At 52.6% G+C, this 27,873-nt stretch overlaps 2 protein-coding genes across 4 annotated transcripts; one reads left to right on the plus strand and one right to left on the minus strand.

Moving 5' to 3' along the window:
* Positions 1,507 to 11,999, plus strand: NRIP2 (nuclear receptor interacting protein 2). The gene is made up of 6 exons (XM_003126571.4): positions 1,507 to 2,237; positions 7,204 to 7,356; positions 9,509 to 9,591; positions 9,908 to 10,029; positions 10,261 to 10,313; positions 10,596 to 11,999. Exons 1-6 carry the CDS (start codon positions 1,998 to 2,000, stop codon positions 10,686 to 10,688), a joined length of 744 nt encoding a protein of 247 aa, XP_003126619.1. The 5' UTR covers positions 1,507 to 1,997; the 3' UTR covers positions 10,689 to 11,999.
* On the minus strand, positions 13,376 to 26,683 carry ITFG2 (integrin alpha FG-GAP repeat containing 2). Of its 3 annotated transcripts, none has more exons than XM_021092459.1 (12): positions 26,055 to 26,676; positions 20,166 to 20,261; positions 19,194 to 19,235; positions 18,888 to 19,059; positions 17,721 to 17,860; positions 17,139 to 17,287; positions 16,670 to 16,767; positions 16,387 to 16,440; positions 16,196 to 16,287; positions 15,465 to 15,582; positions 14,520 to 14,693; positions 13,376 to 14,442 (listed from the first exon to the last, which is right to left on the minus strand). In XM_021092459.1, the coding sequence occupies exons 2-12, from the start codon at positions 20,166 to 20,168 to the stop codon at positions 14,339 to 14,341; spliced, it is 1,146 nt and encodes a 381-aa protein (XP_020948118.1). In that variant the 5' UTR covers positions 20,169 to 20,261; positions 26,055 to 26,676; the 3' UTR covers positions 13,376 to 14,338. The 3 variants fall into 3 exon arrangements, with proteins under 3 accessions (XP_020948118.1, XP_003481752.1, XP_020948117.1); XM_003481704.4 differs by having other exon boundaries at positions 25,858 to 26,672; XM_021092458.1 differs by having other exon boundaries at positions 16,196 to 16,440; positions 25,858 to 26,683.

The following is a 27,873-nucleotide window of genomic DNA, read 5'->3' on the forward strand; positions in this document are numbered from 1 at the left end:
CTCGGATCCCGCGTTGCTGTGGCTCTGGTGTAGGCTGGCGGCTACAGTTCCAATTAGACCCCTAGCCTGGGAACCTCCATATGCCTCGGGAAGCAGCCCTAGAAAAGGCAAAAAAAAAAAAAAAAAAAAAAAAAAAAAAAAAAAAACCAACTAGTATCCATGAGGATACTGGTTCAATCTCTGGCCTTGCTCAGTGGGTTAAAGATCTGGTGTTGCCACAAGCTGCAGCATAGGTCACTGATGTGGCTTGGGTCTGGCGTTGCTGTGGCTGTGGTGTAGGCTGGCAGCTATAGCTCTGATTTGATCCCTAGCCTGGGAACTTCCATATGCCACAGGTGAAACCCTAAAAAAAAAAAAAAAAAAAAAATGCTGATGCAAACAAAAAAAATTGTTCATAGCAGCATCGTTTGTAAGGACAAAAAATGAAAAATAACCTTAATTTCCTAAATGTGACATTCACTAGAGAAATACTATATAGCAGTTAAAGTGAATTAAGGAGAGCTATGCATGGCTCACAGGTGAATCTCACTAATAAAATACTGAGTAAAAAAGAGCAAATTGCCCAAGAATATTTATAAATAGATCAGGCAAAATGGAAAGATACACTGCTTAGGGTACACACATGCATGTGCACAAAGGGCGTGTGGGAACGATAAACACTGAAATCAGGAGGGGATGTTATCTGGGGAGGGAGCATTAACTACCCTTGTAACAGGTTTTTTTGCTTTGTTAATGAGACAGGGAATAAAGGATATATTGGTTATGCTTTATAATTTCTCCAGGTTTGAATCATAAAATTTTTTTTAAAGAGCCAGGACTCAGTATTCCTGCCGTGGCGCAGCGGGTTAAGAATCTGACTGCAGCGGCTTGGGTTGCAACAGAGGCACGAGTTTGATCCCTGGCTCAGTGCAGTGGGTTAAAGGGTCTGCCATTGCCGCAGCTGTGACAAATTCAACCCCTCGTCTGGGAACTTCCATATGCCAAGGGTGCTGCCGTTGAAAAAATAAGATGGAGTTCCCATTGTGGCTCAGTGATTAACAAACCCGACTAGCATCCATGAGGACACAGGTTTGATCCCTGGCCTTGCTCAGTGGGTTAAGGATCTGGCGTTGCCGTGAGCTGTGATGTAGGTCGAAGACGTGGCTCGGATCTGGCGTTGCTCTGGTATAGGCCATTGGCTACAGCTCTGATTGGACCCCTAGCCTAGGAACTTCCATATGCCACGGGTACAGCCCTAAAAAAGACCAAAAAAGAAAAAAAAAAGAAGAGAAAAAGGAAAAAAAGGGAGAGAGAGCCAGGATTTAGTCTTACCTAAAGGAGAAGTGGAAGCTGGGCCCTATTTGTGGGGAGATCAAGAGCTGCTCTCGCCAGCCCTGAAAACTGCAACCCACAGAAAATGAGCTAAGGATGCTGAAAGGCTGAGAACCAGAAAGGGGGTGGCTGTCCTCTTGAGGGGGGTGGGGAGAAAGGGACAGTGTGACGCTGCCTCCGTTCAGAACCTATGATTGGCTGCACCCCACCCCCAGACTGCAGAGAACCCCAAGTGGAAGGCAGCCCAGGAGACTGGGAGGGGCACAGGCACAGGGACGCCCTTGCCTGCATCCTATGCACACCAAGCACGCGGGCTGCAAACCCTGAACACTGACACACACTGCCTTTCGCACAACCTGGCAAGACACCCTGACAGTTTACATGTCAGATACACGCCCCCCATACACACACACACACACACACACACACACACACACCCCTGCCATCACCCACTCCAGCGGGACCCCGGAACGAGAGATGCAGCAGCCCTGCCAGCCCTCCCTCCCTCCCTTCCAGTGCTGGGTTTTTCTAGCCAGAGCCTCGCTCCCTCTACTGCAATCTCTGCAAATTGGTGTCTGACGCAGCCACTCTTGCATGTTATTTATTTCTTTCCTTTCTTCCTGCTGAGACCCTCCAGTCAGGCGAGCCGCAGCGCGGGAAGCTGCAGGGACACGGAGGCTGAAAGGATGGAGGGCAAGGCTGCTCCGAAGCCCCCAGCCTGCCCCGCAGGGGCCAGGAGCACCAGGCCAGAGGCCCCAAAGGAGGCAGGCAACGCCGGGAGCAGGGCACAGGAGGCAGAGCTGCTGGGCCCAGCCCAGCTGAGCCAGCAGCGGCGGCTCAGACAGGCCACCCAGTTCCTGCACAAGGACTCGGCCGACTTGCTCCCGCTGGACAGCCTCAAGAGGCTCGGCACCTCCAAGGACTGGGTGAGGCAGCCCTGTCCCCTCCCAACCCCGGGAAGCCCAGACCCCTCCTCTCCTCCCCCAGGAAAGGACAGACCCCAGGCCTCCAGGTGTGCCTCCAGGCCCCCGTCGGGGAGAGGCAGTCCCAACTTGTGGGTTCACCTCAACCAGTCTCAGGCTCTTCACTGGGGGTATTCCCAGGGCTCAGTGACTCTGGGGACCTTGTCTCATTGCTCAGCTCCCTAAAGAGCTCTAGGTTTGTCTTGGGGGAAGTGACAAGTGCTGATCAGAGCAGGCGCTTGCAGGGACCAGGAGCCCCCTGGAGCAGTCCTTTTCTTTTCTCTCTCTCTCTCTTTTTTTTTTTTTTTTTTTTGGTCTTTTTGCCTTTTCTTGAGCCGCTCCCACGGCATATGGATGTTCCCAGGCTAGGGGTTGAATTGGAGCTGTAGCCACCAGCCTACACCACAGCCACAGCAACGCGGGATCTGAGCCACGTCTGCGACCCACACCACAGCTCACGACAATGCCAGATCCTTAACCCACTGAGCAAGGCCAGGGATCGAACCTGCAACCTCATGGTTCTTAGTTGGATTCGTTAACCACTGCGCCACGACGGGAATTCCTTCTCTGTTGGGCCTTGAGGACTGGACATTCATCAGCTTTCCTCCTCATCCTGGCCAGAACCAGGGTTGCACATGGCTCTTGCTTGGCTGCAGACTCCTGAGGGCCTGCCAGCTCCCTCTGGTGCCGGGGCCTTTGCAGGCTCTTCTCTTTTCATCTACCTCTAGCAGCCGGGGCCTCCAGAGGGGACAGTGTGGGCAAGTGACAGTGAGGGGTGGCTGAGTCAGGGGACAGCTGCATGTACTCGTTCCCCTCTGAGAGGGGAGGGGCCAGGAGCATGGGCTTCATTTTATAGCCAGGATGCAGGGGTTCAGATCCTGGGTCTGGCACAGCCACCTGGGCAACTTACTTTATGTCTAAGAGCCTGAGTTTCTTCATCTGTCGAATGAGGATAAAATCAATACTATCTACCTCATAGGGATGTTATAAGTTACAAGGGCTAAGACCTGTGCAGGACTTAGAACAGTGCCTGGGTAATAGGGAGCTCTGTCCAAGGGCTGTTACTCCTCCAGCTACTCTTCCATGTAGCCTGAGAGAGAAAGGAAGGTCCGCAGGGTGCAGAGAAGATGCATTCACTCTGGCCTCTCACTCACAGGACAGAGGAAGGTTTCTGTAGAAAGGTTGGGGGCTCTATTCTCTCTCTCACCTCGAGTCGGGGGGTGTGAGAGGAGGAACTCCTGACACCTGAGGTTATAAGGCCATTTCCGGGGACTCAGTCACTGGCGCAGCCCCTTCTCCTTGGAAACCTGGAGCCAGATGCAGCCCCCATCCGCCTTTCCTTTTTTTTTTTTTTTTTTTTTTGTCTTTTTAGGGCCGTACCCACGGCATATGGAGGTTTCCAGGCTAGGAGTCAAATCAGAGCTATAGCTGCCGGCCTTCGCCACAGCCACAGCAATGCAGGATCCACGCTGCATCTTCAACCTACAGCACAGCTCATGGCAACGCCAGAGCCTTAATCCACTGAGTGAGGTCAGGGATCGAACCTGCAACCTCATGGTTCCTAGCAGGATTCACTTCTACTGCACCATAATGGAACTCCCCAACCACCTTTCCTAAACCTGCCCTATTTTCCACCGTCCTCCCAGTCAAATGTTCCCCCTCCAGGATCTCGGCCCAGCAGCCCCTCCGAAAGGGAAAAGTGACTGGACTGAGATTTCAATTCAGAGAACCTCCTTGCAAACAGCCAGCACAGCTGAGAACCCGATGGAGAGGGGAAGCACATTCGTTGGCTCTCAGTGGCGAGGCAATTACAGGCCCCACTCTTTGGGGCCTATCCTTCATCTGCTCGGCCTTGGCAAAGATGCTCTAATCATAATGCCACCCCAGAGTGGCAGGTCTAGGTTTCTTTTTTTTTTTTTTTTGGTCTTTTGTTGCTGTTGTTGTTGTTGCTATTTCTTGGGCCGCTCCCACGGCATATGGAGGTTCCCAGGCTAGGGGTTGAATCGGAGCTGTAGCCACCGGCCTACGCCAGAGCCACAGCAACGCGGGATCCGAGCCGCGTCTGCGACCTACACCACAGCTCACGGCAACGCCGGATCGTTAACCCGCTGAGCAAGGGCAGGGTTCGAACCCTCAACCTCATGGTTCCTAGTCGGATTTGTTAACCACTGCGCCACGACGGGAACTCCAGGTCTAGGTTTCTGACTGCAGGGCCAGCCCCAGGACCTCTCCAGCTGATCTCGAGCAGTTGGCTGTGTGGTGGTGTGGCATTGGGAGTGAAGACACGGCAGCGGGGAGGCTCCGGGTCTGCTTCCCTGGGGTAGCTCTGGAGCGCACCGCCCAGCAGCCAGGGCTGGAGTCTGCATCCTCCGTGGGAAAGGTGGGCGGAGAGCTGGGGACCCGCAGAGCTGCTCCACCCAGCGTTCCCAGAGCTCGCCGCCCTTTCCCAGAGCAGGGCCTCCTCCTACCAGCCTGTTGGTGGGAGTAGCCTCAAGGGTCTCATTAAGCCAAGGGTGGAAAAACAATATTGGGCTCCCAGGGAGGAGGGGGCAGGTGGGGAGGCCTGTGGGAGCCAGGAAGGGCACAGTCACTCTTGGGTAAGCATTTATTGAGTGCCTGCTCTAAGCTGAGCTGGGCCCTGGGATCTAAAGAGGAATGAGATTCCGACCTGACCTCAAGGGCAGGTTGCAACTGTGCAAAACGCGTTAGGCAAAAAGGGCCAAGAGATGGGATGCTGCCCCCACCTGGTGTGTGGAGGGAAGAGCACAAGGAGGTCAGAGAGGGCTTCCTGGAGGGGGTGAATCCTGCATGAATTACAGCATGCACAGGGAACCCAGACTTAAAAACCTCTCTCCAAAGAGGGAGTAGTTCCTGAATGAGTGTGTTGAGCCAGTCGCCCAGTCTGGCCTAGAAAAAGGTGAGAAGAAGTGTTTCAGGAGGAGGGGGTGCAGGAGCAGAGGCCTAGAGGGCAAGGCAGCCTGGCCCAGGCAGCACAAGTGGGGGTCCTGGGGCAGATGAACACAGAGCGGGGAGATGAGGCAGTGGCCAGATCGCCTGAGCTGTCACCCACAGGCAAGCAAGGAGAGGGAGGGCTCTGTGGATTTTAAGCAGGGGAGTGACAGGCGTAGTTCAATGTGTCACTTTGTGCCTCTCAAACATTACTGTGCCTGTGGGTCATCTGGGTATTTTTTTTTTTTTTTTTGTCTTTTTTTGCTATTTCTTGGGCCGCTCCTGCGGCATATGGAGGTTCCCAAGCTAGGGGTCTAATCGGAACCGCGGCCACCAGCCTACGCCAGAGCCACAGCAACGCAGGATCCGAGCCGAGTCTGCAACCTACACCACAGCTCACGGCAACATCGGATTGTTAACCCACTGAGCAACGGCAGGGATCGAACCCGCAACCTCATGGTTCCTAGTCGGATTCGTTAACCACTGCGCCACGATGGGAACTCCTGGGTATTTTTTTTTTTTTTAAGGGCCACAGGTGCAGCATATGAAAGGTCCCAGGCTGGGGGCTGAATCGGAGCTACAGCTGCCAGCCTAAGCCACAGCAACCCAGATTGAAGCCCAGTCTCCAACCTACACCACAGCTCACGGCAACGCCGGATCCTTGACCCACTGAGCAAGGCCAGGGATTGGCCTCATGGATACTAGGTTCGTTTCTGCTGAGCCATGATGGGAATTTCCTGGGCATCTTTTTAACAACTTTCCCATTCAGTGGGTCATGATTCTGTGCTTCAAACAGGCTTTCAAGTGACGGTGAAGCTGCTGGTCTAAGGACTGCACATAGAGTAGCGGGAGTTTCAGAGCAGGAGAGTTTGAGAGGCAGGTCCTCATGGATCAGCAAGGTGCTCCAGGGGCCCGGGAGAGCCACGCTGAGGTGAGAATCAAGCTGGAACAGGCTATGAACACAAGAGGTGAAACTGGAGGAATTTAGAAGTGGCTGGACCAGGAGTTCCCATCATGGCTCAACGATAACGAACCTGATTAGTATCCATGAGGACTGGGTTTGATCCTGGCCTTGCTCAGTGGGTAAGGATCTGGCGTTGCCTTGAGGTACAGTGTAGGCTGCAGAGGTTCAGTGTAGGTCGCAGACGGGGCTCGGATTCCATGTTGCTGTGGCTGTGGCATAGGCTGGCAGCTGTAGCTCCAATTTGACCCCTAGCCTGGGAACTTGCATATGCTGCAAGTGTGGCCCTAAAAAGACCAAAAAAAAAATAATTTTAAAAAAAAGGAAAGAAAAGAAATGGCTGGACCAGGTGGGATGGCTGCAGGTGAAGGAGAGAGAGATTGGCTCCCAGATTCTAGTTTGTAAGATTTGAACTGTTTTTTCTTTTTTGGCCGCACCTGCTGCACATGAAGTTCCTGGGCCAGGGATTTAATCCAGTCCTCAGCTGCAACCTTCACCACTGCTGTGGCACCACTAGATCCTCAATCCACTGCATCACAGTGGGTTTCTTTTTTCTTTTTTGTTTGTTCGTGTTGCCCTGACTTCTTTTCACTACACCATCACCCTGGGATCTGCATCCCACAGAAGAATGAGGTCGGAGGAAGAAAAAAAGAAAAAATGTTCCCCAAATACATGCTGTAGACTTTAAACAGAATTTCTCCCAGCACAATACCCATGCCTGAAACATCTGTCAGCCAGTAGGTCAGCCTAACCCAGGATGGACCACCCCCCCCTTCCCCATCTCGCCATTGCTGAGCAACCTACTGGGGGTCCCAGAAAATGGCGTGGTTCAATACTGGGGTTCCCTCTGCTATGGTGACCTGACTGCTGGGATCCTTGAGGAAGCTCCGGCCCCTTCCTCACTCCTGGGAGACCCGGGTCTGGGCCCGCCTGAGGAGAATGGTGTGGGACTTGTCAAGGGGGGAAACTGAGCAGCCCAGACCCGGGGTTCAGCCTCTCCCTTGTTCTGTGACGAGCCAGCAGCCACACAGCGTGATCCAGAGGCGCCTGGTGGAGGGGAGCCAGAGCCGGCCTGCAGGGGAATCTCCCCTGGCACAGGCCCTGACCCACAGCCAGGAGAGCAGGAGGAGGCCCAGCAAGACCGAGAGGCTGGCTCTCCTGGTCAACTGCAAGGTGAGACACCCCACCACCCCCCGGGGCCTGGCTCCCCTCACCCACTCTCCCTTCTGCCCTGGTGGTGGGGGAGGGGGTGTGGGGATTGAAGGCAACCCCCCCGCCCCCACCCAGCCTCAACCTACCGGGATCCTGCAAGCTTTTTGCTTCCACCTCACCCGTCTTCCCACCATGCAGCTCCATCTGTCTCAGCCTGACTCCCTTTCCTTGATCAAATTAGAAACTATACCAGAGTGTGCCCCCAGCACGCGTGGCGGTGTGTGTACCTGTGCCCTTCCGGGAAAGCTCACAAGCCCCAAGGTCACAGCCTTGTCATTCCCGGAGCCCATGCTGAGCCATTCCCGATCAATGTCTGCTCCCCTCTGCCGGCCTCTGCTCAGCTTCCTCTGCCTGCTCTCATCATCCTAGGTCCCTTCAAACCTCAGATGTCACTTCCTCCTTGAAAACTCCCCTGGCTTCCCCAGTAGAAGGGCCTTTTCTCCTGGTCGACATCTAAGACTCTAGACTCACGACACACAGGCCCTGAAACTCTCCCACGCACTGGTGACCATCCCCTCGCCTGCCTCCCAGAGAACAGCCTCTCCCACCTCCCTCCCCGCCTCCCCACCGTGTGTCCATACACAGACGTGTGTGGAATTCGAAATGTGCAGAATGCGAAAGCAGCATGGTTTGTGGTATCCAAGTGCAAACCAAAACATCTGGTTTTATTTCAAAGGAAGCAATCTGGACTTCCCTCCATGGCTCAACAGTTAATGAATCCGACTAGAATCCATGAGGATTTGGGGTCGATCCCTGGCCTTGCTCAGTGGGTTGAGGATCTGGCGTTGCCCTGAGCTGTGGTGTAGGTTGCAGACGTGGCTCGGATCCCACCTGGCTGAGGCTGTGGCTGTGGTGTAGGCTGGCAGCTGTAGCTCCGGTTGGACCCCTAGCCCAGGAACCTCCATATGCTGCGGGTGCGGCCCAAAAAAGAAAAAAAAAGGAAGTGATGGCAACCTAGTCTTCCTTTGCCTGCACTGGTGAGCCTCTGTTACTGCCTCTAGCTTCCTAAACAGGTAATGAGGTCTTCCCATCCCGCCTCATCCCCACCCCAGATTCATCTAGCTGGAGGTTTGTGGACTCCCAAGTATTCCTTTCAACAAAGGGATGGCCCCTTCTTTGTTTTTTGTCTTTTTTTTTAGGGCTGCACCCTCTGCACATGGAGGTTCCCAGGCTAGGGGTCGAAGTCGAACTGGAGTTGTAGCCTCTGGCCTGCACCGCAGCCACAGCAACGTGGGATCTGAGCGTCATCTGCGACCTACACCACAGCTCACGGCAATGCCAGATCCTTAACCCACTGAGCGAGGCCAGGAATTGAACCCATATCCTCATGGTGCCTAGTCGGGTTCGTTAACCACTGAGCCACGAAGGGAACTCCAGGGATGTCCTCTTCTCCCAAACACATGCACTCACCACGCCAGGCTCTGCTTCCTTTCTTTTCTTTTTTAATTTTAAGTGAGAATTGCAACTTTTAAACTTTTTATTTATTTTTATTTATTTTTTTTGCTTTTTAGGGCAGCACCCGCTACATATGGAGGTTTCCATGCTAGGGGTCAAATTGGAGCTACAGCTACTAACCTACACCACAGCCACAGCAGTGCAGGATCCCAATGGCATCTGCGACTTACACCACAGCTCACGGCAGTGCCGGATCCTTAACCCACTGAGCAAGGCCAGGGATTGAACCTGCAACCTCATGGTACCTAGCTGGATTTGTTTCTGCTGTGCTACTTCCTTTCTTGATTCTTTATCTGACCCAGTTCTGCCTCAACTGTGTGAATCCCATAAAAATCCCTTTAAAAGAAAATATATATACATATATATACGTGTGTGTGTGTGTGTGTGTGTGTGTGTGTGTGTGTGTGTGTGTATTGGCCCGCAGCATTCAGCAGCTTGAGGCGGCATCTCAGTTCCCAGATCAGAGATGGAACCTGGACTGCAGCAGTGAAAAACGCCAAATTCTAACCAGTAGACTGCTAGGGAACGCCCCAAAAATCACCTTTGAAGACTCAGTTTGTTCCCTTCACTCATTTTTGAAAGGGGCTGGGAAGGGTGACAGAGGCCCAACTGAGTGTCCCGAGAGGGGGACTCATGGGGCCCCTCCCCTCTCTCTCAGTGCCGGGACCAGGTTCTTAGGGTGGCTGTGGACACGGGCACTCACTACAACCAGATCTCCGCTGGATGTCTCAGCCGCCTTGGGTAAGCGGAGGCACAAAAGAGTGGAAGAGGAGGGGCTCTTTTCAGGGTGTCAAAAGTATTCTGAAATAAGATAGTAATGTTATGTAACTCTGCTGTTCAGTTTAAAAGGGTGACTTTCATGTATAGAAACTATATCTCAATAAAACTTTTAATTTTAAAAAAAGAGTTGGGGGGGTCCGGCAGAGAACACAGGATTTAGACCCTGTGGGGGGCCAGGGAATGGCTGAGAGCCCAAAGTGGTGGGGAGGGACATCAGCTGACAAACAGGGTTGGGGTGGGGGCTGCGGTGGCCATGAGCCTTGCTTCCCAACCACAGGTTAGGGAAGAGGGTCCTAGGAGCCCCAGGTGGGGACCTGACACCTGGGCCCCCAGCCCAGGTGGCGCAGCTGGAGCTACAGCTGGGCCAGGAGACTGTGGTGTGCTCGGCCCAGGTGGTGGGTAAGTCCTCTGTTCAGCAGCCCATGGGCTCAGCTCTCCTTCCTCTCCTGGGGGGGGCGGGGGCAGATACTCAGCTCCTGCCAGCACCAGAGAAAGCATCCCCTATATGCTCCCATTATCCCCAAGATTCTCAGACCTGGGGGTGGGAGGCAGAGAAGGGGGAGCACTGAAAGGACAGCAGTGACCACAGGAGCCCTCCAGCCAGCCGCTTGTTTCCGATGGTTCCTGCAGATGTGGAGAGGCCTGAACTCTGCCTTGGACTGCAGACCCTGCTCTCTCTCCAGGTAAGGAGGATGCTCACGCTGGTACCCACACCCAGGCCTGGCCCAGAGCACTGGGAAAGAGGTGGGGGGCACAGGGGTGGACGCGTGGTTGGGGCTCCATGAGAAAGACCTGAGATGAGATGGGGGTTTCACCCTCACTCCTTAGTTACCCACATGTGAAAAATGCAGAGAACCCAGCCCCTCCCTGGAGCCATCCCTGGAAGGGGGAGGGGCAAGGAGCAGGGGGCTGGGGGCGGGGGGGGGTCATCTACCAGGGAAGCTCACCTCCCCACACCCCGACAGTGCTGCATCGACCTGGAGCATGGCGTGCTGCGGCTGAAGGCCCCCTTCCCAGAGCTGCCCTTCCTGCCTCTGCACCAAGAGCCTGGCCAGTGACATCCGCCCCAGGCAGTCCCCAGCGGGGAGCTCCTTGCTTGAGGGGAAGAGCCTTGGGGGGATGGGGCATTACTAGAGCCAGGTAGCTGCGGACTGCCATGTCTGTCCCTTTGGCCACCACCCTGACCCCGCTGTCCCATTCCCCTGTCGGCTACATTCCTCTGCTTCTCCGCATCTGCCCTATCCCAGGAGGGGTGTTCCCTAGAGAGGACCCACAGCCTCAGGGCTCTGGTTCTCCCATCCACTCTCCTCCCTGCCCAAGAGCCAAATCAGGATGGCAAAAAGGACATAAAGCCAGGTTGGGGCTGGGCCCTTGGCGCCGGAGGGGGGGCCCCCGCCTGCTTGCCCACCCCCAACACCCTTGAGGTCTTTGCCCCATGTTGCTCCCTGCACCTCGGGGGCTCACCTTACCACCAGCCCGGGTCCCTGCTCTGCTGGTGCCCGCCTTCCTGATTCTGCGCACGGTTGAGTGAGGGAGAAACAGTCCACACGAGGGGAAGGGGAACCGGTAGAGGGACGCCTGGCCCCGGAGGCTGGGAGCAAATCTCTCAGCCGCCTTTTCCGGGGCTGCAAATGTCTGAAGCCAGTGATTCTTCGGTTACCCTGTGAAAACCCTGGCTACCCTTCGAATACTTACTCCAGTTATTTTTCCTCCACCTGCCTCTTCACGCACTGGGCCCTTGAACTCCAGGGACGTGTGGAGAGCTGCGGGGAAACCGCCCCTGAGGAGGACAGGATGCTGGGTCATCAGTATCAAGACTTCATCTGACCAGTATTCCTTATTTCTCGAGCTACCCGCCTCCTCAGACCTTCTTCCTGACCCTCATCTCTGGGCTCCTGAGGTCAAGCTGGTCTTTTCTGGCATCGGGGGCTTCCCTCCACCCCCTCCCACGCCCCCTTGAACACGGAGGCTCTGCCACCTTCACTGTGAAGAGAGGAACCTGAGCCTTTAGGGGCCTTTCTGGCTGGTTTTAGTCTCTCAAATCAGAGATTAGAGGGAGAGGAAAACAGTGACGTAACACCTGACCAGGAGCTTAGGGCCCTTGGGTTGGAAACAAAACCCTGAGCTGGGGGTAGATTAGATCAGAGAAGAACCAGGATCTGCCCGTGCTGCCTGGCTGTACCATTCCCGGCTGAGAGTAGAGGGGCTCCTTCCCACAGCTGTAATCGTGCGCTGGCCCCTCCGGCACCCGGGGTCTCGCCCTGTTCCTCTCCCTTCTGCCTCCAGTTGCTTCTGCAATTGCAGACATAGGCCGGAGGAGGCCTTTCGCCCAGCGGCTTCTCTATTTGAATAAACACTTGTTTCTCTAAGTTGGTGTCCTTTTCTGCTTTGCTAAACGACTGCCCTTACTCCCTCACAGAAGGAAACGTGAATGTGGACCTTCCTCCCAGTTGACCTCTCTGGCTGGGGTCTGTATAATCGAGAGCAATGGCTTTCACACTCTCAGAGCACACCTCACAGCAGGAAATCTAGTCTACGTTGCACACATGTGCACAGACACGTACAAGTAGAGCAAGCATTTCCGTAGCTGGTGAACAATGTCTGATGTTTTCTACCCTGCTTTCCAGCTCATTTATTCAAAAAAATGCTCACCATAAATCACCAATGGCAACCTACAATTGTTTTTTCTTTTTATGGCTGCACCTGCAGCATATGGATGCTCCCAGGCCAGGGGCTGAATGGGAGCTGCAGCTGCTGATTTACACCACGGTCACAGCGACACCAGATCTGAGCTGCATCTGTAACTTACGCCACAGCTTGTGGCAACGCCAGATCCTTAACCCACTGAACGAGGCCAGGGATGGAACTCGAATCGTCATGGAAACTAGTTGGGCTCTTAACCTGCTGAGCTACAATGGGAACTCCATCAATGTACAATTTGAAAACCACTGATTCAGAGCACGAGTCAAGAGTAGAAGGGTTATAAAGGGCCCAGGTATATCTAATTCTGATTGTGGCCCCGATCGTAAACCAGCATCAGGTTTTATTTTTTAATTAATTAATTTTTGTTTTTTCTAGGGCCGCACCCACGGCATATGAAGGTTCCCAGGCTAGGGGTCGAATCGGAGCTGTAGCTGCCGGCCGACACCACGGCTCACGGCAACACCGGATCCTTAACCCACTGAGCAAGGCCAGGGAGCGAACCCACAACCTCATCGTTCCTAGTGGGATTTGTTAACCACTGAGCTACAACGGGAACTCCTTATTTTTAAATTTTTTTGTTGTTGTTGTTGGTCTTTTTAAGGGCCATACCCGTGGCATATGGAATTTCCCAGGCTAGGGGTCAAATCGGAGCTGCAGCTGACGGCCTAAGCCACAACCACAGCAAAGCCAGATCTGAGTCTCGTCTGCAACCTACGCCACAGCTCACGGCAACACCGGATCCTTAACCCACTGGGAGAGGCCACATCCTCATGGATACTAGTCAGGTTCATTACCGCCGAGCCACGGTGGGAACTCCCGGCATCAGATTTTAAATGTCCGCCTTCTTACAGATAGTAAGGTGCTTGGGGGGGGGTTGGATCAAGGCCTAGGAAGCTGCGCATTACTTGAAGGACATGGTGGAATGAGAAAGCGCTAACCCAGTTCCTTAGGTAAAGAGAGGAAAACCATCTCAAGGTTGCTGGGAACAGGGTGTAAAAATGTCCTGAAAGAGCGCTCAGAAACAAAACAAATACAGATGGTCTCCCATTAAACGATGGTTTGATTTACAGCGTTTTGACTTTACAATGGTGCAAAGGAGATATGCATTCTGTAGAAAGCATTCTTTGAATTTTGATCTTTTCTGCGGCTGGTGATATCCAGCCTGAGCCTCTCCTGCAATGCTGGGCAGCAGCAGGTCCCAGGCAGCCCTGCGATCTGGAGGGTGGACCACCGATCAAACATTCAGAACCAGCCCGGACCCAGACAACCTTCTGTGTCCACTTTCAGTACAGTCATTCGTACATTACAGGAGACAGTGTTCATTAATACATTACATGAGACAGCCAACACTTTCCTATAAAGCAGGCTTTGTGTCAGGGGATCCTGCCCACTGGTCGGCAGATGTACATGTCTGAGCATGTTTAAGGTGGGCGAGGCTAAGCTGTGACGTTCAGTACGTCAGGTGAATTCAATGAATGTTTGGTTTACAGTAGATTCAACTTGGAGTGGGTTTATCAGGACGTAGCTCTATTGCAGGCCGAGGAGGTGTAGTTCCGGATCCTGAAATGATCACAGACGGCAGTGACTTGGAGCTGCGCCTCAGAAGACAGAACGTGGGATGGGGTGGGGCCCTTACTGCACTACTGGCCCCAAACTCTGTTCCTTACAAGTGTTGGGGCCACACAAGTGCGTGCAGTCCTTCCTCACAAACAAGTCTATTTCCTGGACAACAAAAGTGGAAGGCCCTGGGGACGGGGCAGCACCAGACAATGTGGAAGAAGGTCAGGGACCCTGCTGATGAGACGGGAAGGTACCCAGGGAAACAGGCAGAGGGGCGACCTTTCTCTTCTTTCACCAAAAGGACCACGGGGTCTACAGTTCAGTCACCCAGGGCTGCAGCCCTCCTTCCTCTGTCAGGTACACTCCCTGTCTTGCAAATACCATGGCTAGCTTGGGGGTGGGGGGGTTCAGAAGGACCCCTGTTCAGCCAACAGGGCCAGTCCAGCTAGGTGGGACCTTGGAGGCCCGTGGGAGCACAGCGCGGCGCCTGGTCCGGATGGTAGAGGCTGTGGTGAAGCAGGGCGCGGGCGGCTGGGAGGTCGTCAGGATCTGAGGGCAAAAGAGGGGCTGGTGGGCCTGCTGGGGCCTGGGCAGCTGGGCCCTGCCGCGGGCATCCAGGGACTCACCCACACCCAGCTCCTGCAGCAGGTCCCGGTACTCAGGCTCAGCCTCCAGCAGCTTCAGCAGGTTGGTGGACTCCATCCGCTCCAGCTGCACCTCCCAGTACACGTAGATCTTCTGGTTGAACGTGACGTACACGAGGCAGGGGCTGTTGTGGCCCCCTTTGCAGGCATACAGACCTGGGGGGGGAGGGTGAGGATGAGGACAAGGGAGGCTCGGTCCCGGTGGTGGGCGGGCCTCCGGGCCAGCGTTTCCGCCCATTCACAGACGCCAAGTAGAAAACTAAAGGCCCTCTTTCCATGTCTTCTCTCTTGGGACTCAGTTCAGCAGGTAAAACAGTATAAACCTCTGGCCCATTCTGGACATGGAAAACCAGTCACGAAACCCAGGCAGAAGAGCGTCGGGGGAGGGGTGCGCGCTGCTCTCCCAGCTCAGCGAGAGCCCAGAGTATCACAAGCGGCCTCTCCTCCCAGGTCCCTGGAGTGTGTGCAGCCTCGCACTGTCAATCCCCACCATCTCGGTGACAGAGACACCCCCACAGCCCCCAAGGAGTCGGTGCTGCTCCCCAAGGGCCCTGATTTGAGACTGGGGAGAAGGGAGCTAGGAGAACATTCTTCACAGCGTCTGGCACGTTCACACGGGGAAGAATTTTCTGACGTTTCCACGTGGCCCACACGGACCACAGCTCATCGGACATTTTTTTTTTTTTTTTTTTTCCAATTGAACAGCCCCTCCGCCCCCATCTAATCCTTTAAAATCTTCAGAGACGGACACCTCACTGTCCTTTATTTCTTCTTGTTGAAAACAGTAAAGACGGCAGCCTGGTACCCACTCATCAGTCTCGCATGAAAGCAATTCACTTGCTCACACAGACTTACAGACTTGCATCAGGGGACGCAGTGCGAGTGGAGATGCGGCAGACGGGGCGGGGGCGCGGGGCGGGGGCCCACCTGTACAGAAGGCGCGGATGTTCTCGTCCACCTGGAAACGGACCACGGTGCGGTTGTGATCGATGATGTACGTCTGCCCGTCCCAGGCACAGGCGACCACCTCCTCATGCCCATTGCCCTGAAAACGGCCAGAAACAAGGATACAGTGGCACCAGGAGCTGTTTTGGAAAGAGGGCTCATGATGGGGCTGGATAAAACTCTGGGAGCTGTGAAAACCGCCGGCACCTGGCACCAGAAGGGGCTGCCGCATGAGCTGCCCACGATGCTCCACACAGGCAACATTCCCCTCTGTCTCATTCGGAGGCTACAAACTCACTGGCCAAGGTCACCCTGCCCGGAGATGGCAGAACCAGGCCGCAAAGCCAAGCCGGTCCTACCTGACCTCACCTCCTGCCTCTCTAGAGACACAAACGTGGCCCCATCTACCACCCGGGGACCATGGCCTCGGAAGGACATCCTCATATATGGTTAAGAAATAAGCTATCAGACATCCATCTGCAGCTGGGCGGTAACTCACTTCTAGACCCTGAGAAGAAGGGGTGTCTCATGGGAGCCATGGCCATGACATCTCCTGAAAGAAAGCCCCCAGCTGCACAGGGGCAGGGCTGAGACCACAGGGGAGGGGAAGCTTGCTCACTAGGGGACTCGGGCCCATCGGGCCATCGAGGGAGACCGAGAGGAAGGCGGAGCTAGCTGGGAAGTGAGAAGACCGCCTCACAGAGCCTGCTCACCGTGACGTCCAGTTTCTCCAGGGCGAACAGCTGGTGGTCCACCTGCACCGACCACAACAGCTTGTCTGCCTGCTCCATGAGCTTAAGCGTCCCTGGGGGGAGAGGCAGGCTGGGCTGGGGACACAACCCCCAAGCAGACCCCAGGTACACAAACATCCACCCTGCACACTTGGGACTGGCTGGAGACTCACCATCCAGCGTGCAGAGGGCAAAGAGGCCGGAGGCGCCGCTTTCAGGGCTGTGGCCTGGGAAGGGGGTGGGGGGGTGGGAGGACCAGAAGAAGGAAATGTGAAGGGCAAGGCAAGGTCACATGGTGAGGGTGGCCAAGGGCGGGGAGGGAGACCAAGGACTAGAAACTGGGAAGGCCCTTGGCCTCCCCTCCCCGCCCATTCATCCCTGCAGACCCTCCCCCTTCCCTGCAGCCCACAGTGAGCTGGGGGGTCCCTGGGGGCGGCAGTCTCCTTCTCACTCCACCTCGCTTGATGTTGCCGACAAGGTGAGTGGAGACGTTCTTGTTGTGGATGCGGCCAGATGTCTGGTGTAGCACGACGTCTCGGGCAGCTGGGGTCTCCCTGTGGACAGGGAGTGGGGGGGCTAAGTGGGAGTCCAAGAGAGCTCAGCTCTTGGGACCACGTGCGCCCCGCCTGTGTGCGAGCTTCCAGGATGTGAGTTAGGTTGGAAACCTATCGCCGCCCCTGTCTGGCCCACAGGCAAGTCAAAGAGAGGGATGGAGCTGCCAGACTGGAATCCCAGAATGGCTTCCAGCTGCCACAGTGTCACTTTGTCACAGGCAGGACTTCCGGGGTCCCCAAACGATCTTCCTTCATGGGGCTGTCTGTGCTGGGACCTGGCTGAAGGAGCTCTGCCACCCATGGACCAGCCATGGCCATGAGCCCACCTCGCTCCCATGCCCCTCCACCACCCACAGGCCTGCACCCCTCACCTGGTGCCCTCTGATGGCACCTCAGAGGTGGGGGGTGCCCCAGGGTCCTTGTTCCAGGTACACAACAGAATTGCATAAGCACAGCCGGGCTGAGATACCATCAGTTCGGGAACACCCAGGGGACCAGGAGTCACTGAGAGACTGTCCACCTGCACCAGAGAAGAGGGGCTTAGAGGGAGCCGGAGAGAGAAGGGGAAACCCGCGGAGGATGGGTGGGGGGCCCTGGGACACGACACATCCCCAGCCTTTGAGGGCAGCAGCAGGAGGAAGTCCAGAATCCATGGGCTCCTGCTGTGCCACCCTCTCCATGGGGACCACCTGCCTTCCCTGCCGCAGATCCTGGCACAGACTCATCACCCCTACCCGCGCATCCCTCAGGCTCAGCACAGATCCTTCCTATCTGCCTGTCACTAGCCGTCTCCCCTAAGGCTGATTCCAAATGATCTTCTTTGGCTCTCCATCAATAGGTGATTTTCCCTTCTTCACACCCCGTGTATGGCCCCCCAACTGTTCTCCCATATGCCTCTCCAGGAGGGGGCTCTCCCCATTCCTGGGCTGTGGTCTCCACACTCGGCTTCTCACCTGACCCTCCAGCATCCACTTCTTGAGTGACACCAACTGCCCCATCAGATGCTCAGTGCCGTCACCCAGATCCTCCCAGCGGAAAGCCCGGACCACACGGTCTGTGTAACCCAGCACCAGCTCGCAGCGGCCGTCACCATCTGCAGGTCCAGAAAAATAAGATGCATCGGGAGCCAAATCTGTACTCGTCGGCTTGAAGCCTACAAGCACCCCTCCCCGCTCCTCTGCACAGATGGTGGCACCACCATCACTGGTGCTTTTTCTCAGGTGGGACTCCTGGCCGAACCTGCTGCGTCCGCCACCTCACACACCTGAGCCTGGTACCCGCTCTCCTCCCCTCCCTTGTGTCCAGAACTACACAGCTGGTTTGAGGGGCATCATCCCTTCCCTCGGATACACAGCTTGAGGGCCCCATTGAGGGCCTCAGGCCAAATACCAGCCAGTTTCTGATGAGCCTACTCCCCTGCAAGCTTCAGCTGTTGGCCAGATGACCCTTCTGAGCAGTGACTCCCAGACAACTCCATTTAGAACTGCCACCTCCACCTCCACACCCTCCAGCCCCTTCCCATGACTGACTTCTGCCATGGCTCTTACGACCTTCAAATATACTATTTAACTTTCTTATGACATTTCTATTGCTTATTTTAATTTTTGTCTTTTTAGGGTCCCAGGTGTGGCACAGGGAAGTTCCCAGGCTAGGAGCTGAATCAGAGCTGCAGCTGCTGGCCTACACCACAGCCACAGCAACACCATATCTAAGCTGCGTCTGCATCCTACACCATGGCTCACGGCAATGATGGATCCTTAACCCACTGAACGAAGCCAGGAATTGAACCTGCATCCTCATGGATCCTAATCGGGTTCATTAACCACTGAGCTGCGAAGGAAACTCCAGGATACTAGTTGGATTCTTAACCCACTGAACCACAACAGGAACTCCTCTATTGCTTATTTTCTGTCCATTCCTAGTAAAGGCCCCTTCTGTCTGTTTTGTTCACTACAGCAATCTCAGTGCCTAGAAGGATTCCTGGTTTATAACAGGAGCTCAGTAGCATTGACTGCATAACAATTGCACAAACGAATACTGCTGAGCCGAATCCCTTGAGATCTGCTCTGTGGCCACCCTCACTCCCACCTCCCGCAGTCCACAAAGATTGCTGTGCCCACCGATGTCGCTGATCAGCATGACCTTGGTGTTGGCAGGGATGTGCTGCTTGAAGACTGGACGTTGCTCCTCCCCCACAAGGGTCTCGTGGTGCCCAGAAGCATCCAGGGCTTTGGCAGGCGTCAGGTCACACAAGTGAAACCAGCCCTCGGCACTCACAGCCACCACCAGGTTCTGGGAGAGACAGAGGGGGCACAGGAGTCAGGGCAGGAGCCTTGTCTGGCACCTGATCTCCACCGCGAGGCAGGGATGGGCTGAGGGGAGGTCTTGGAGCCAGACTGAGGTCCCTCGGTGGCCAGGCTTCTTACCTTCCCTTTATTACACACATCTCCAACCCCGACACAAGTGAGCTGCAAGAGAAGAAAGCAAGGCTCAAGGGGACACGCTGAGGGACCGAAGTACCCCTCAGTGTCTGTGATGCAAGGAGCAGGCTTCTCGTCACTGCTGTTTGTGCCAAGCCCCACAATGAGAGGCTGTGCTAGGGAGTTCCCTGGTGGTCTAGTGGTTAGGACTCGGTGCTTTCTTTCTTTCTTTTTTTGCCTTTTTGCCATTTTCTTGGGCCGCTTCTGCAGCATATGGAGGTTTCCAGGCTAGGGGTCGAATGGGAGCTGTAGCCGCCAGCATATACCACAGCCACAGCAACGTGGGATCCGAGCCGAGTCTGCAACCTATACCACAACTCACAGCAACGCCAGATCCTTAACCCACTGAGCAAGGCCAGGGATCAAACCCGCAACCTCATGGTTCCTAGTCGGATTCGTTAACCACTGAGCCACACGGGAACTCCAAGGACTTGATGCTTTCACTGCTGTGTTCAACCCCTGCTCTGGGAACTGAGATCCCACATGAACCCATTACTGAGCTCTGGGTATGGTTTACCAGATAGCTGTGGGAGTACCTGAGGTCAGGAAGGCAACTTGGGCTTAAACAAAAACTCTACATCAATACAGCTAGACTATCATACTCCTGGATGTGTTTAGATGACTGTCTCCTTTTTCTACTACACTTGGTAGGATGAGACAACCTAGGCAGATCGGTAAAGCACTAGGGGAGTCATTCCATCACAATGAAAGCCAGCCCAGCTGCGTATGTGTGCACGTTCATATGTCACACACTGCCTCGGGGCTTCCCTCCCTGACTCACATGAACCTCGAACCAGTAGCTGGGCTGAGCAGCAGGTGACTTAGGACACACAGGGGAGCTCACTTGTGGGACTCAATCCCAACAGTCTCTGGACAGGAGGGACCCACCCCTGGAGGCCCAGGGGGTTGAACACTGACCATTCCCTGGCAGGAACAGGTGAGCCACGGCCGGCTGTCATCATTCTTATACACCAACAGCTTCCCGCTGGTGTCTCCCACCACGAGTTCATTCAGCTTCAAAGGGAGAGAGAAGAGAGGGTTAGGACGGGGCCCACCCTGCAGAAATCACAAGACCTCAACCTGGATCTACAGACAATGTCAGCTCTGGGGCTCTCCCTCTGGCAAGACCCTTAGGTGCTGGTGTCTGGGTGAGCCGTGGGCTGGAAGGCAGAGGTGAGTAGGGCCGGCTCTGGGCCTCTCACGCCCTCAAGTGGTGGCTGAGCTCTCGTCACCATTTATGTCTGGGCCCTCCACTTCCCAGTGGTTCCCAGTGGCTGCCCTTTCAAGGGAATAAGGATAACAACCAGCTGGCTCCAAACGCGATTTCCACAAATAGTTTCATGATACCCCTTGGGGGACTATCCAACAGCCCTTTCGCTCCCCCAAATAGTGTGGTTATTAGATTCTCAACAGATTTAATTTTAAAGGCAACAAAGACCCAACAAAATACAGTAAGGAAAAAATTATAAGTGAATTAGGATTTATTAATAATGATTTACTTGATGTGAATCTTAGATGTATTACATTTTAAGAGTTACGGAAGTTTCCGGTGGGGATATTAGAATCCAGAAACATAAAGCAAGTTTATTTACATCAAACCCTCTACACCTGATGTTTTCAACACAGCTGCCCAGAGGATTTCTGCAGACACACAGGAGAGGGGCTGCATAGAGAGGAGGTTCTGAGTGCAGCTGCCTGAATCTGAATCCAGCCTACATTTTTTCATCTATAAATCGAGGATCATAAGACTTGTTATGAGGACTGAGCTAACAGAGCAAAGCATATAGAACAGTGATTGGCACATAGCCAGCTCTAACAACAGGTGGTTTTCTGCCTCTAGTTAAGCCTCTCCAAAGCTAGGGATCTTAGCATCTTTCATACAATCTATTCTCTCTCTCTCTCTCTCTTTTTTTTTTTTTTTTTTTTTAGGGCTATACCTGCAGCATATGGAAGATCCAAGGCTAGGGGCTGAATCAGAGCTGCAGCTACTGGCCTACACCACAGCCACAGCAATGCTTGGTCCAAGCTGTATCTGTGGCCTACATCATAGCTCACAGCAATGCCGGATCCTTAACCCACTGAGTGGGGCCAGGGACTGAACCCAAATCCTCATGGATGTTAGTTGGGTTCATTACTGCTGAGCCACAATGAGAAATCCTATTCTTTTTTTCATACATTCATGCAACAAACACCATAGTCCACAGCAGGGCCTCAATAAATGTTTACTTAACAGACAAATTAAAGAAAAGATTTTAGGAAAGAAAAATCAGAATGAAAGAAAATGTCCTAGTGATTAAGGATTCAGTGTTGTCAGTGCTGTGGCTCGGTTTCAATCCCTGATCCAGGAACTTTTGCATGCTGTGGGAAAGGCCAAAAAAAAAAAAAGAAGAGAGATAGAGAATGCCCAGTCAGCCCTTGAGTTTTCAGGTAAAGCTGGATGACCAGTTTGGGGTAAAAAGATAAATGTCAGACTTGGAGTTCCCATCATGGTGCAGTAGAAACAGTCTGACTAGGAACCATGAGGTTTCGGGTTTGATCCCTGGCCTCCATCAGTGCATTAAGGATCTGCCGTTGCTGTCAGCTGTGGTATAGATCACCGATGCGACTCAGATCCCATGTTGCTGTGGCTGTGGCACAGGTCAGCAGCTATAGCTCTGATTAGACCCCTAACCTAGGAATCTCCATATACCGAGGCTGGGGCCCTAAAAAAAGCAAGAAAAAGAAAAGTCACAGACTCACAGTTTAACAACTGTGCTGAGAAGGACCTCGTGGTTTAACAAGGACACAGGAAAAAAATCATAACAGTGTGATAAGTGCAGTGAGCGAGAACATGGGACACAGCAGGCAGACAGCGAGACAATGGCAGGTGTGTCAGGAGAGGACATTTCCAGGGTCACCCATCTGCTCCCCAGGGATTCTGCTTCTCTACTGCAATGCTGGCTCTGGTCTCTGGAGGTTACTCAGTGATCCTAAAGAAGCTGAGCTGATATCCAATCTCTTGGAACAGACCATGATGGAATATAAGTCACATATATATATATAGATAGATAGATAGCTGGGTCACTTTGCTGTACAGCAGAAATTGGCACAACATTGTAAATCAACTCTAATTTAAAAAAAAAAAAACAAAACAAAAAACCCACCCCAGCTGGAGAGTACAGCATAGATCAGTCAGAAATGCTAAAAGAGACTGGAAGTGAGCTCTTTCTGCGATTCGCTTCAGCCTTCTAGAGACTTTTTCTCCCTTTGTGTAGCCAGGCTTCAGCAAGGTCCTGGAGAGTATGCATTCTATCCTTGGCTTCTCCCTCTGACTTGGCAGGAGAGAAAACACTTGCACATAACTTTAGGATAATGGTTTATTAGGATGAAATAAGTCTTTTTCCTGCTCCAAAGCTCCAAAGGCTGGCCTGGAGAGCCAGTAACAAAATTTCTATCCCCACTCATGCAGGCTGAGTGTACCACACTTGATCACTAGCCAATACCTCACCTATTTGCTTTTCTTTCATTTATAATAGGCAAAGCACTTCAAGTTGCTTTGAGGGCGTCCCCGTTGTGGTGCAGCAGAAACAAATCCAACTAGTATCCATGAAGATTCAAGTTGAATCCCTGGCCTCGCTCAGTGGCTGTGGTATAGGCTGGCAGCTGTAGCTCTGATTCAACCCCTAGCCTGGGAACTTCCACATGTCTGGGTTTTGGCCCTAAAAAGCAAAAAAGAGAAAAAAATGCTTTGAGATACATAATGATATCTGCCTTTCATAACAATCCTCATTTATTCAACAAACATTTATTGAGTGCCTACTATGTGCAAGGCACTATTCTTTTTTTTTTTAAATTATTTTTTTTAAATTTTCCCACTGTACAGCAAGGGGTCAGGTTAACCTTACATGTATACATTACAATTACATTTTTCCCCCACCCTTTCTTTGTTGCAACATGAGTATCTAGACAAAGTTCTCAATGCTATTCAGCAGGATCTCCTTGTAAATCTATTCTAAGTTGTGTCTGATAACCCCAAGCTCCCGATCCCTCCCACTCCCTCCCCCTCCCATCAGGCAGCCACAAGTCTCTTCTCCAAGTCCATGATTTTCTTTTCGGAGGAGATGTTCATTTGTGCTGGATATTAGATTCCAGTTATAAGTGATATCATATGGTATTTGTCTTTGTCTTTCTGGCTCATTTCACTCAATATGAGATTCTCTAGTTCCATCCATGTTGCTGCAAATGGCATTGTCATTCTTTTTTATGGCTGAGTGTATTCCATTGTGTATATATACCACCTCTTCCAAATCCAATCATCTGTCGATGGACATTTGGGTTGTTTCCATGTCCTGGCTATTGTGAATAGTGCTGCAATGAACATGCGGGTGCATGTGTCTCTTTTAAGTAGAGTTTTGTCCGGATAGATGCCCAAGAGTGGGATTGCGGGGTCATGTGGAAGTTCTATGTATAGATTTCTAAGGTATCTCCAAACTGTTCTCCATAGTGGCTGTACCAGTTTACATTCCCACCAACAGTGCAGGAGGGTTCCCTTTTCTCCACAGCCCCTCCAGCGCTTGTTATTTGTGGATTTATTAATGATGGCCATTCTGACTGGTGTGAGGTGGTATCTCATGGTAGTTTTGATTTGCATTTCTCTTATAATCAGCGATGTTGAGCATTTTTTCATGTGTTTGTTGGCCATCTGTATATCTTCTTTGGAGAAATGTCTATTCAGGTCTTTTGCCTATTTTTCCATTGATTGATTGGTTTTTTTGCTGTTGGGTTGTATAAGTTGTTTATATATTCTAGAGATTAAGCCCTGCAAGGCACTATTCTAAGCTTTGAGAATCAGCAGTGAAAAAAAGAGGTAAATTTTTATCCTTACAGAGCTTACAATGATGGTGCTTACAACTAAGGTTAAAAAAAAAAAAAAAAGAGGTTGTATGATATACCTAATATTGCAGAACTGAGTGGGTACAATTCCCAAAAAACCTGATACTATGACATTAAAAAAAAGGATTTTTTTTTTTTTTTTTTTTTTTTTGTCTTTTTGCCATTTCTTGGGCCGCTCCCATGGCACATGGAGGTTCCCAGGCTAGGGGTCGAATCGGAGCTGTAGCCACTGGCCTCCGCCAGAGCCACAGCAACGCGGGATCCAAGCTGTGTCTGCAACCTACACCACAGCTCACAGCAACGCCGATCGTTGACCCACTGAACAAGGGCAGGGACTGAACCAGCAACCTCATGGTTCCTAGTCGGATATGTCATTAACCACTGCGCCACGACGGGAACTCCGTATTTTTCACTTTTAAACAAAGAAGATGATTTGATAAAATGGAAAATATACATTAAAATCACTTTGTTAATTTACTATTTTTAAATGCCTCTTTGATTTTCTCATAAAATATACTGCTTAGCATATGAAAAACACTTGAGAGCCCAGAAAACATAATACAAATTTATGAGAAAAACTTTTTCCTCCCCCAAGGGGGTAGAGCCAAAAGAGGCTTCATAAAGTATCTTCTCCACCACAGCACAAAGGAGGCTGGGGGCCAGGTGGGGTGGAGTGGTGGGTATATTTAAGCCGCGGTTTTTTTCCAGGAAAGACAGAGCACAGAACAGTTAGGGAGGCAAAGTAGATGCTGGCTAGAGGGTAGGAGAGGACAGCAAAAATGTGCTTCAACATTTAAAATATGAAACAGATTGGGATAGACCATGATGGAATATAAGAAAAGGAATCTACGTATGTATAACTGGGTCACTTTGGTGTACAGCAGAAATTGGCACAACGTTGTAAATCGACAGCACTTTAATAAATAAGAAATTAATATGAGGCAGAGATAATGGAAAACGAAGTGTGCGACACCATCAAGAGCACCCATCTCCTTCGATGCTCCACCCCAAAACCCTTTACATGTTTTAATCAATGGGCCTCATTGATTATTACTTATTCTTGTGGTTACACCTTGTGACTACACCTCATCCGATGACAAGCTACCTGCAGGCAGGGATTTTCTCCTCCAGTTCTGAATTCCCACAATGTAGCCAAGCCTTTGGCCCATAATCCAATACTCACAAAGACTCTAGCACTTCCTCAGTATTACCCGTGTGACGGACACGATTCTGCCTGCTCTACCAGTACTAACTCAAACAAAGAGAAAAAGAAGGACTGTTGGAGGAGGAAAAGCAGACGGAGGCCGCCCGGTGGGCCCAGCCAGGCGGCAGGTGCCCTCGTGGAAGCCGCACGCGCGCTGTTAGATCATCTCCTCGACTCTGAAAGGAAGTAGCCCGGAGGAGGCACAGGAACCCAAGCGGGGATCCGGGTCACCAGAATACACTGGCTCCTACTCGGAACAAGTGACTGGGCCAGATGGACGACCAGTCACGTGAGCCCGGACAAAAACACCCGACACGGGCTCCACACCCAGCCTCCAAAAGCACCGCGCACCCACACTGCCTACAGTCATTCCCAGCACAGCTCCCAGAGCCCGCGCGCACGCGCACCGCCCACGCTGCACGCCGCTCACTGCCAAGTAGCACGCAGCACGCAGCCGCACGCCCTCTTCTGCCCTCCTGGCCCCGCCCCGCCCTGCGCAGACGGGTTGCGTCTCTCCAGTGCGCATGCACCAACCGTGTCGTTATCGACGTCTCCAAGGCAGATGGCGTGCGGGAAGAGGCTCCCGCTGAACTCCAGGGCCACGCGCTGTACGTAGCTAACCGACCTCATCGCACTTCCAAGGGCTCAGGGACCGGGAAGCTCCGCTAAGTTTTACCGGAGCCCCTCCCGACAGCTGCCCGAGCGGAAGGCCACCCACAGCGGAAAGTTACGTCACCACCTCAGCCTCCAATCGCAGCCTCCTTCGCTTAATCTCAGGGAGGACGCAGGCCCTCCGAGCTCGCCTGGCTTGTGGGCGGGGCTCTGCGGCCGGAAGTGAGTGACAGGGCCGTGGGCCACTCCTCTGCTCCACAGGACTGGCGCGCACGCGTCAACCGACGCTCGCCTGGCCAAGCCGTTTCCTTGGCAACAGGGCTCTTGAGGGTTTGACCTAATAACCTTGACCTCGTCCTTTGTTGCCCTGGTAGTGAAGATTCCCAGTTGTCAGACCATCCCTGAGGATCATACTGTAATAACTGACAACTGTGTGGTTTCCACTTTTTTAAAAAAACGGTGTAACGCCCCATTAGGAGTCGTGAAATCAATGTAGTGAATCGAAGTAGCACTTTAAGAAACGAAATAAAATAGAAAATGCCACGTAATCTCTAGTAATGAGGTAAGTATTATTTTTGTGAAACCTTTGTTTCAGTTGTATATGTGTATATATACTGGCTTCTTATGTAAAAAAACACAACCCTTTTTTCCCATGTTAGCTGTGCTCTGTCGTTAAAAGTTTGCAAATCACTTGTTGCAAAGCACATTGCACATGTGTTATTTCCTGTAATTAGCGCAGCCACTCTGTGAGCTTGTCTTCTTACTTCGGGTGTTTGGATGCGGAAAATAGGTTCAGCAAGATAAAGCAAAATAGAGGTGGACTCAATCAGGATGGTGTGAGCCGAAACCCCACATCCTTTCTGCCATTGAGTGCTAGGGTTCTAGGAACGTCCTCAGGCTGGAAGTCCCGGTCGCTGGGCCCCCAGCACAAAGCCCTTGCCTCCCTCCCTTGGTGGTCTCACAGTTGTGTAAATAGGACATCGTCAACCTGACTGTCCTCACGGGGACACCTTCCATGTTGAATCCAGTTCAGCCCTTCTTTGGGCCTCCTCAGTCAGGGCATCAAAAGTATAATTTGTGGAAGTTCCCATGTGGCACAGCTGGTTAAGGATCCATCGTTGCCACAGCTGTGGCACAGGTTGCAGCTGTGGTGCAGGTTTTTATTGCTGGCCCAGAAGCTTCCATATGATAAGAGTCCAGCCAAAAAAAAAAACCCACCAAAAAGTATACATTGTGAGATTCTACAGGTGCTCAGTACATTTTTAGGTTTAGGTCTTTAGGCCAGACTGATCTACACACTGGTCTTTCAGGAATCAACATTGTAAAAATAGGTATCTCTACCACCCAGGGGTGTTATATTGGGGCTGGCCTGCTTTCTGCCTCTGAAAATGAGGAGGAGGCCCTGGAGGGCAGGACCTTTTTGTCTGGGGGACCGGGAGGGGATGGCGCCTTTTGTCATAGAGGTCCTATGGGTCTAATAGCCAGATGAGAACAGGGGGCAGTGGGTCAGAACGGCAGAGAGGGAGTTCCCGTCGTGGCGCAGTGGTTAACGAATCCGACTAGGAACCATGAGGTTGCGGGTTCGATCCCTGGCCTTGCTCAGTGGGTTAACAATCCAGCATTGCCGTGAGCTGTGGTGTAGGTTGCAGATGCGGCTCGGATCCCATGTTGCTGTGGCTCTGGCATAGACTGGCAGCTACAGCTCCGATTAGACCCCTAGCCTGGGAAACTCCATATGCCTCGGGAGCGGCCCAAGAAATGGCAAAAAGACAAAAAGACAGAAAAAAAAAAAAAAGAACTGCAGAGAGAAGGCTGGACAGGTACTGGGAACTGGATACACTCAGGTCTCTGTTTCTTGTGTATTATTGGGTTGACCAGGTCCAGTCAAAGTTTCTGGGTCACATGGGTGTACCTGGTGCTTTATGTTCGTCCCCTACA

This window comes from Sus scrofa, chromosome 5, assembly GCF_000003025.6.
Source record: "Sus scrofa isolate TJ Tabasco breed Duroc chromosome 5, Sscrofa11.1, whole genome shotgun sequence".
NCBI classification, from domain to species: Eukaryota; Metazoa; Chordata; class Mammalia; order Artiodactyla; family Suidae; genus Sus; species Sus scrofa.

Excerpts from the sequence above, each read along its gene's own strand:
- NRIP2 (XM_003126571.4), top strand. The coding sequence starts at position 1,998 with ATGGAGGGCAAGGCTGCTCCGAAGCCCCCAGCCTGCCCCGCAGGGGCC. Across the intron at positions 2,238-7,203 it reads TCGGCACCTCCAAGGACTGG|CAGCCACACAGCGTGATCCA; the intron begins GTGAGGCAGCCC and ends GTGACGAGCCAG. Across the intron at positions 9,592-9,907 it reads GGATGTCTCAGCCGCCTTGG|GTTAGGGAAGAGGGTCCTAG; the intron begins GTAAGCGGAGGC and ends TCCCAACCACAG.
- ITFG2 (XM_021092458.1), bottom strand. The coding sequence starts at position 25,953 with ATGAGGTCGGTTAGCTACGTACAGCGCGTGGCCCTGGAGTTCAGCGGG. Across the intron at positions 19,236-20,165 it reads CCTGTTCCTGCCAGGGAATG|CTCACTTGTGTCGGGGTTGG; the intron begins GTCAGTGTTCAA and ends CTTCTCTTGCAG. Across the intron at positions 19,060-19,193 it reads ATGTGTGTAATAAAGGGAAG|AACCTGGTGGTGGCTGTGAG; the intron begins GTAAGAAGCCTG and ends TGTCTCTCCCAG.